The sequence below is a fragment of the Capsicum annuum genome, chromosome 1 (assembly GCF_002878395.1).
Source record: "Capsicum annuum cultivar UCD-10X-F1 chromosome 1, UCD10Xv1.1, whole genome shotgun sequence".
Classification (NCBI taxonomy): Eukaryota; Viridiplantae; Streptophyta; class Magnoliopsida; order Solanales; family Solanaceae; genus Capsicum; species Capsicum annuum.
In genome coordinates this window covers 107,821,830-107,831,746 of record NC_061111.1, presented here as the reverse complement: position 1 = coordinate 107,831,746, position 9,917 = coordinate 107,821,830, and the positions used below count along the sequence as shown (strand labels likewise).

The following is a 9,917-nucleotide window of genomic DNA, read 5'->3' as shown; positions in this document are numbered from 1 at the left end:
CGATTGCATACATAATCAATTAAAATTTAGTTAAAGGACCGCTAATTGACTGAATCAATCATATTTAATGATAGAAAGAGTGATATTAGTCTAATTTATGAGTAAAATTTAGATTTGACTATGATCTTAATTGAAATTGCTATAATAAATAAGTTAGTTGCTAGAATTTCACAACAATTACTGAAATTTGCTACTGCAAGTATGCTAGTTGTTGAACATTTTACAACAGTTACTGAATTATGCTACAACAAGTATGTTAGTTGTTGAATGTTTCATAGCAATTGCTGAATTATGTTACAACAAGTATGTTGGTTGCTGAACATTTCATAGCAATAATTGTAATATGTTGAATCTCCTAGATAGTATAACATCCATCTTTTTTGAAAACTAAATAACAAGAACAACAATAAGATAAAACTTGTTCACAAATAATAACAATAACAATAAGATGTGTTCACAAATAACAAAAATAATAAGATCAAATGTGTTTTTATGGAGCATTTCGCTCGAAGCATGTAGTCCTTTTGTGACCAACCTTTTGCAAATAAATGAAACATTTATTTTCTTGGTTGAAAATAATTCTATGGCTTATTTTCTTCCTTTTAATGGTCTTCTTCCAATCTTCCTTAGCTCAACAAATGGAGGAGATATTTTTCTCTAAAATCTCAATCCTTTTATATATTTTTAGTAGTTGTCGCGATTGATGAAACATTTGTTAAATAAACTATTCAGCAACTACTGCATATTTTTCAGTAGTTGCTGCATCTGCTTCACCACCTGTTGTAGTTGCTGAAACATATATTGCAATGGCAAGACCAACACTATAAAACTCAAACTCAGATGAATAATACAAACTAGGCTACATACTTTATTTATTAAAATGATCGAAATTTTTTTTTCAAGCAATTTTCAATGCTACACGAATAAAATTTAGTTCAAAATTGAGAATTTTTTCACTCTCAAGCTCTTCGCAGAATAAATTCAAAACAATAGCAGCAATAACAACACCAAGAACAGAGCAACAAAACAGAGGAAGGGAATAGGAGAAGAAGAAGAAGACGAAGAAGAAAACATCAGGACAAATTGTTGGGAGGGAAAAGAGAAAAAAGTTTTATTTCTCCCCTTTTAGGAATTAAGATTTTAATTAAAATTTGGGTTAAAATGTAAAAAGTAAAATTTGAGGACTTATTTAAAAGAAAGTCAATTATTGTTAAACTCTAATTATAAACTTGTCACCTGCATTTAATATTTAAAACTCACTTTTTTTACATTTCAAGTCTCTTTTGTCACCCTTAATTAATTCACCCAAGAGAAGACAACACAATTTTTTTTTTTGTCTTCACAACTAAAAATTCTTAATTTTTTAAACCTCCCCCTATCCTCTTCCAAAAAATGAGGAGTCATTACCTACGAAGAAAGAGAAATAACAGTTAAAAATTAAAAAGAAATGATAAGAACTTGAATATGAAATCGCCGTCGAAAAATTACTATGTCGTTGATCTGTTGGCGATGTAGGACGACAGATGTTGGGCTTGAGGAAACTGATTTTCCTCACTTTAAAATTTTTGTTTTTACTAAGTATAACTATGTATTTATGTAATTTTTAGTTGATTTTTATACTATTAAAAATATCAATAGAGCTACCAATTAACTTAATTAAATTTTAATAAATTCCTTTGAAAGCTTGATTAAAATTCACCAATATTTAAAACCAAACTTGCTCAACAACTTTCCTTCAATTTTATCCAGTATTAGGAACATTCTCTACTAAATACTAAACTAAACGAATAATGGAAGGAAGACGAGTTCGAAGATTTGGCAGATGGCGAAGCAATCAGACTCTATTGCCTGTGCGCGTCAATCGACTATCTAACATCATTTCTTGTTGGTATGAATAAAATGTTTGTTATAGGATTGTTTGAAGTAGTTGGCGCTGAGTCATATTTCCAAAATTGCAGGTACTGTGACTGCAAGTCCTCAATATTGAACGAACCCTTGTTTCGTTTTGGACGAAGATATTCAAGGTGTCCTTTTTCTTAACCTACACACTTCAAGCTTCTTTCTCCCCAATTTATGTATACCTAATATTTAGGAAGTAGCAGCCGATGCACATCTTGCCCCTTTATACTTATATCGAGGAAATTGGTTTTCAATTACATTTGGTTCTATACTTTATATTTCATGAGATTGAAAATCTAATTTCGAAGTTTTCCTAACCTATTACAAAATGTTTTAACCATTTCTAGGATTTTCTTATGCAAAAGAAGTTGAAGTTGCTGTTTTGTTGTTAACTAGGGGTGCTTTATGGCTTATGCTCTGAAGTTATTTAGCTTATTCTCAATTATCTTTGTAGCTTTGTTGGTGTAAGTTGTAACCTAATGCCCATATCTTTATGGAATTGGAATTTACATGAACACAATAACAATTTCGATAAATAATTAAGCAAGACAATAATTGTATTTCTGTCTTAACCACAAGTTTATTTCCTGATGCCCAGGTTCAAAAACTTGCCCTATTCAATCCTATTGCAATCAAAAATTTATAAAGTATCCAATTTTTTGATGAAGATAAATAGCATCCAATTGTTGGCCAGATAATCAAATAGTTAAGCACAAGAATTGAATTAATTATTAAGCAAGACAATAATTGTATTTCTGTCTTAACCACAAACTTATTCCTGATGCCAGGTTCAAGAACTTGCCCTATTCAATCGTATTGCAATCAAAAATTCGTAAACTATCCAATTTTTTGATGAAGATAAATAGTATCCAAATGTTGGCCAGATAATTAAATAGTTAAGCACAAGAATTGAATTAATAACTCAATACGATAATTTCTTCATCAAATCAATATCCAGATATCAACATTTTTGAAATGACCATAACCATAAGAATAAATAGTATAGCTACTCATCGTCATAGTAGAAATCTCAATACAATCCCACAAATTCATAAAGAATATGAAAATTTGGGAAAAGAAAGAAGGGCTTCTTATGTAGCTGTACAACCGACATTTTAAAAAAAGTTAAAATGGCTGCATGTATGTAATTTATCGATAATATATAAGTAGTCTATAACCATGTATATGTGATGTATAAATCTGTGTCAAGAATACATCCATATACACTGTTTATACAATATTTATACATTGCAACAATTCATCTTCTTCAACGAGCTGAATTTGTTTTCAATCCCGACCAACTCAAATCTCGTCTAAACAATCCCAAATTCATATTTGAGCTCCTCTCGATGTTCAAGTCTTCTAATATATTATTTACTCGTAACAATTCATGTTTGCGGCAGGTCAAATTTAAATTTGAGCTTCGAAGCTCTTCAATGGCATATTGTTCCATTTTTCTTTATCATGCTCTCTCTTTCTTCTTCCATGACTGCTTTTCTACTTCTCTTGTTTTTCCCTTCACATCGAGTGCATGTTATGAAGAAATGGCGGGAGATAGAAGTAGAAATGATGATGGAAGAATTATCAGTGATGTGGAGCAAACGTGAGAATGAACTTTGCCTTCAACAAAGTGGGACGAATGACCATTCTAGGTAATGAATGATAATTGAGTTATTTTGCATAAGGAACTTTGAACCCACAGACATTTTGTCCAATTTTCCCAAGAAAGAACTCAAATTGAATCCTGAGCTCCACAATTTCTCCAATGTCTTCCTTTTGTTCATAGTCTCAATGAAACTCCAAAATTTTTGGGTTTGTTCCTTCTATACTTGGTACAAAACATGTTTGGACTAAAATAACCTTCAGAAGCAAATAGGCCATGTATGCCATTAGCTTGTCGGTGGAGAGTCTTGTGCTGCTCAACTTTGCTCCCTGTCACTAGCCACCAGGCGTGAAGCTAATTCTTTAACACATGTAGGTCTGTTAAAAATTGAATCGTAACTGATAAGCTAACGCCAAAATTGGTTTATTGGCTTATTGCTATTGGATAAATAGTGTTGGTGAACGAATTGGAATTTATAATTAAATGACTTATTGGTGTAGGGGCGGATTGCTCAATTCCTTATTGGATAAACCATTATCCCGTGAAGAATTATTGTACTTACACTTTTCTCCTAGGTATATAAAGTACTCTACATATTATTAACCCTAATGCCCCATTAATTCATTTAGTATTCTGCTGCTCCTTCTTGCTTTCTGTTTTGGTGGTTCTCAAGTTTCTTTGCTCGTCTTTTTCCCTCCATGTCACTGCATTTAACATAGTGAAATCCTCTTTTTCGTAAGGAGCATAAATTTTATTAAAAAAAAGGTACCGTGGAGGTTAGTTGATACACCGAAGGATAATTTCTAATCCGTTATCGAATCAACTGAAAGCTTATTGGTTGGCTAGCAGATTAGTACATTTAAAAGTCAATAACTGATAAGCCAATCCGTTAAACATAATTATCCACTCCATAAGCAGCCCTACTCCTATGAACTTGTCTCTCAAGCTTCTCACTGATGGGCCTGTGTTTATGTTGCTTTAAATTGCAAAGCCTCTTATTTTCTTGCACCCTTTACCATAGCCTCACCTAGTGAAAGTATAGTAAATCCCAGAATATTTCCCTTTTGACTTAATTTCATCCCCAGTTGCTCAAATTTAATAGGAGGATAGACTATATGCTATGCCTAGATTCGTAGTGAAGCAGCTACACAAGTTAAGGAACAATTTTCTATAGGAGGAAAGAGCACAATGCTGCACCCTTGATGAATAGAACACAGGGATTGATTTGACCAAGGGCAAGCCAGATTCTATGTGGTGTGAACTTACTAACAACAAGGACAAGTTTTCTGTTAAATCTTGCTATTAGGCCTTGAGCAGTAATGGAGGAAGAGGAGCAAAAGACATGGAGAATGTTATGATAATCTGAAGCTTCATTGATGGCGGTGTTATTTCAATAGACGGTCTTACGTGATGCATGCTTAACAGTTGAAAACCTGCTAAGGAGAGGCTTTAACATGCCTAATAAATTTGTTAAGGTTGTTTCAGACACGTTCCTTTACATATTTGGGGTGCAGTGGGCTGTGCTGAAGGCCCGAAGACAATCGGAACAACTTTTGATAACTGGCATGGACGAAGATAGAGAAAAGGGAAGTTTATTCTTGGCATATGGTTCTGCAGTTACTAAAGCTTTGCTGTATCTTTCTTTTGTGTTAGATGCTAATTTTAATACCCCTTTCATACATTTATTGCAAGTTTAATGTATAGGGAAGCTTCTTTTGCAATTTAAAGTGGTTAGTCAGTTATGGAGGGTGGTTTTAATTTGTTGAGGATGCAATGGGTCTTGCCGGGTACAATATAGGAGGCTTTGTATAGTTGGACTCATAAAAAGGAGAAGGAAAGCCCAAGAGCAAGGAACGTTGCCCCTTTAGCAATCATGTGGGTCATTTGGAAATATAGGAATAGGAGGGCTTTTGAAGAAATGGAATAGGATTTTTTAAAAATAAAGAGTAGTATTTTGTACCTAGTTTACTTTTGGTGTACTTTGGAGGTACCAATTTGTATAGAGGATTGGACCTCTTTTGTTGAGAACCATATTTTGGTCTAGGTTCTCTTCCTGCTTTACTCTGTTTTATATTCCTTATGGGTGCCGTATCTATGTTATGTCATCTGTTTCTGTGCTGTACTATGTGTTTGTGTGATATCTCGTGACTTGAGCCGGGGGTCTTTCGGAAACAGCCTTTCTACTTCATCAGAGGTAGAGGTATGGACTGCGTACATCTTACCCCCCCAGACCCCACTAAGTGGGAATACACTGGGTTTGTTGTTGTTGTTGACCTTATCACAATAAAGTATGTACAGGAGATGAAATTGCTTTCAATATGACACACCTACTTATTGCAATTTAATAAAATTTCTTACTTTTTAAACCAATGGTTAGGTGGAGCCTAGATTTTTGAGATTAACGAGCCTAATGATGTTGGATCAAAATTTCTAACCTAAGCGTCTTCTTTTATAACCCTAGTGTTCGGGCCAGCTTGCACACATCTCAACTAATTCTACTGGATCCCCGCTAACTCCCACCTACAACAGGTACCGGGTAACTCTGTCTACCAAGACTTAGACAAATGGGATAAACAAGATTCTAATTTATCTTAATTATTTATTTTTGTGTCCAAATTAGTGTATGTTATCTTTAACCCACATAGATATTGGTAATTAAACCCACCAAAGAATTAGGCAGATGGGAATTCATGTAGTGTGGCCTCTATGGGTATTCAAACCTTGGATGGCAAGGTTGTTATTCCACTCTTCAACAGCTAGACTAAATCCTTGAGGGTTATGGACCACGAAAGTTTAAATATCTGACATTTGAACCTCTTGTATTTGGCTATAGTGGCATGTGTATAGATATTACGTAATTCACAACTTCCTTGACAAAGTAGCGAAGAACATAATGTATATACACACGGCACTATATTATCTTCTTAACAACCTTTACCTTTTCTCTCTTTTATAGAGACTACTTTATGAGCTTGGTTTTATGCCTTGGTAACTTTTCTTGCAGGTTCTTGAAAGCTTGGTTCTCAATTGGTGTTGGTTTTAGTCTTGCCGTTTTATCTTCTGTTATTATGGTTAGTCACCTGCTATAGTCTATCATTTTATTTCTTTGGTAACTCATATCTGATTTCTTATACTAAGGTACTAACTCCTATCTAATTAGTTGTTTGCAAATTGCAAAGAAAAAGGATCTACCTTACCTAATTTGTTTAATATCTGCCAATTGAATCATTTTTTAATTCTGGCCAGATTCTTTTATATGAAATCAGCCAAATACTGCGTTTTTACTATGGCAACACCCAGATGAGCAATATGATGAGTGAATATCAATTTGTTTTTTCTTCTACGGTATGTATTCCCACACGTTATTAAGGAACTTGTTTTCCATTCTTTCTTTGGATTACTATGCTTCAAGCGAATATTAGTATGAGAAGAAAATGATTTTTTCCGGTCATTTCTGGTATTCCTTTTTTTTGGGGGGGGGGGGGGGGGGTCATTTTCTGGTATTCTATGAACAGAAAAGTAGAACATTGGATACAAAGAAATGAATTTCGATCACTTAGCTATCAAAAATCTTGTCTTTATTCGACCCTTGTACTAGTTCTTTCTTGTTCTCCATGCAATTAAAAGCACCCTTGGAAAAAGACAAAAACTTAAAAAAAGAGGAGAGATTGATAATTTGTTCTTTTTTTTTCCCCTATATCTTTCTTGAGCTTAGATCATTTTATTAGGCAAGATATTGTGCTTGTTTAATTTGCTGGAAAGGTTGGGCTTGATGTGGATTCATGTTGGTTTGTCTATTTGGCTTAAGGCAAGAGGTGAAATGGCCTTGACTTATGCAACCTTATTGGGCTTAAGGTAAGGGGTGAGCATGGTGTACCTACAGACATGAACTGGGCTAGAAGCAGCTATTTGCACTCAGATTCAGTTGTTTTTTAAACAGTTGCATCTTCTTCATATGTTTTTTCGTGCAGATATCAGGCTTGACCATCTCACTGGCTGACGTTGGATATCTGTGCTTGTCGTCCATCTTGTCGGTTTCAGTGCATGAACTTGGGCACGCTGTAGCTGCTGCAAGGTCAAGGCTAATGCTGTTTTGAAATGATTTGGAGTACAATATGGATTATACTATACTTAATATGTATATTCAAGTTACCAGATTCAAAAAAAAAAGTGCATTCATTGAAATCTTTTCGAAAGAAAATCAATTAAAAAAAAATGAGGAAAGAAATATAAAAAGCAAAAATTAAAGTTGTGTCTTATGTCGGGTTTTCTCAAAATCCTTGATAAATGATTCTGCTCCTTTCCTTTACTTGTACTCTTTCATTATTATTCTGATTTTGGAAAAACGTGGAGAAGTTATTACTTGCGTGAACAATGCATATCTGATGGTGATGATTAAAATTCTCTCTTTATGAGTTTCTGCTGTTCCAGTCAAGTGAATTAATAATGGAAAGGCACTACCTAATAAATTAAGGTTTACTTAGAGATGATTGAATTTAAGCACTATTCAACAACATAATTAGGGTTGTTGAGGAAAGAGTTTGTTACAATATCATCTGCTGAAAAAGATGTATTTCCCATGCAAGAATTCTCGAAGTCCTAGCCCAGAAAATGAATACTAAGAGGGCTAATTGGATCCTGGTTCACCTGCCACTTACTTCAGTGCTTTGCCGACTTTGTCTTTCTATTGAAGATCCTGAATTCTACATCCCTTACCCTAGTGGTTCTGAGCGGGGGAAAGTTTTCTGGACACATATTCGGCCTGGAGGGAAATGAGGGCTATCAGGTTGAGATTTATCAAGGCATAATCTCTTATATGTAATTGAGCCAGAGGAAATGAGGGATCAAAGTGTGGAATCACAAAATCTCTAGGATAGGATGCTTGAACTTATCATCCTTGTTAAGAATTAGGAAATTATCAATATGAAACAACCCATTCCTCGTATATATAGGAAAAGTTTAGAATGCCTATAATTGTCTAAATACGAAGTATTAGGAATCACTTTCCATTCTTTTTAGAATTATTTGAAAACTTTCCTTTCTTTTATGGGAGCAATTGTAAATACTATGTAAAATCCCTATATGCAGGAGGAAATTAGCAAACAATTCATTCTCAAATGTCTTATTTCTTACTTGCTATTAGAGCTTCTTCTATCGGTGGGCGCCACTAATCAATGTATTCCATCCGTCTGGCCTCATTTTCTTCTTTTCTTCTCCCTTTCAGTCCTCTGTCCAACAATTAGTGCTCATCTTCCCGTTCAACATCATTCATCTCTGAAGCAACTGTTATGGTGCACTATCTCTTCATTGACCAACTTGCGACTGATGCCATCCTCTGATCTTGATTCCATCAAGACCAAAGGTTTGAGTCCCTACTTTCAAATTTCTATTTCTTTACTTTAAAAGTTCTTTTACTAGAGTCAAAAGTTTGAGTCCCTACTCTGAAATCAGAACCAAGAGTTTGAGTCCATACTCTAAAAATTCCTTTTCTCCCTCTTCGAGTACTTCTTACTGTAAAAAATGTTTTCTTTTATCCAATAGTTCTTTGACTTTCTTTGTTTCAGTTAAGATAACAGACTATTTCCTTCCAAAAGAATCTTGTTCTTTTTCATCTAGCACAAAAACAATAACACTTTTTTCTTCTTATTCCAAGAAAATGGTGGTTCAACCAATTGAATTAAATCCTACCTTTCACCTAACACAAGGGATCAAACACCTCATTCTTTTACAATGATATCTATATGTGAGCTGCAACACACGCTGCTTCAAATCTAGTGTTCTACAAAAGCATGCTTCAAATTTAGTGTTCTACAAAAGCGTAGAAGCATATAGCGATAAATTGCCATGTTATCCGACAAAAGATCTAATTGAGGTGCATTGTGACAAGTTTTGCCAACACATATGATCAATTCGTAGATATTTGTACAAGACTATGTTGTGGCCCCAGAATTGAGTATATTTATGGCAAGTTAGGAGCCTACAATATGTCCACTCTATCTTATTGGGAGAGCATTAAATTAGGACATTGTTAATATGTGTAGATTCTGAGAAACAAGAAAAGTCTTCTTGTATTCTTTATATTTCTACACCCCATGGGAAGGGATATTTATATAATGAGTCCTAACTATTTAAGAAAACATAATTAATTACAACAAAATATAATAAAATAGTCTATTCGTCTAAAGCTAGGAGATGAAATTTCAGGCATTTAAGGAGCACGTGCTTGAACATTAGGCATTTAGGTACTACTGGTTATGTAATATCAGGGTATCCTTCATGATCTTCGGACTTTGATTGTACATTGGCTGACTAGTATGTATAAACCTGATCAGTTGACATGTTTTTAGACATAACAGTGGCAGTACATGAATCTCACAACTGCTTCTGTAGGCACTACATTCTGGGAAAGCAGTGA

The 9,917-nt window shown here is 34.2% G+C and overlaps 1 protein-coding gene across 1 annotated transcript in view; it reads left to right on the top strand.

Moving 5' to 3' along the window:
• Nucleotides 1-1,307: 1,307 nt before the first annotated feature.
• Nucleotides 1,308-9,917, top strand: part of LOC107877204 (membrane-bound transcription factor site-2 protease homolog) — a gene marked incomplete in the record, with an annotated part of 34,295 nt that continues 25,685 nt past the window's right edge. The window contains 7 exon segments of the mRNA XM_047406800.1: nucleotides 1,308-1,537; nucleotides 1,798-1,850; nucleotides 1,959-2,024; nucleotides 4,003-4,077; nucleotides 6,507-6,573; nucleotides 6,749-6,847; nucleotides 7,474-7,577. Coding sequence (XP_047262756.1) covers nucleotides 1,490-1,537; nucleotides 1,798-1,850; nucleotides 1,959-2,024; nucleotides 4,003-4,077; nucleotides 6,507-6,573; nucleotides 6,749-6,847; nucleotides 7,474-7,577 — 512 coding nt within the window.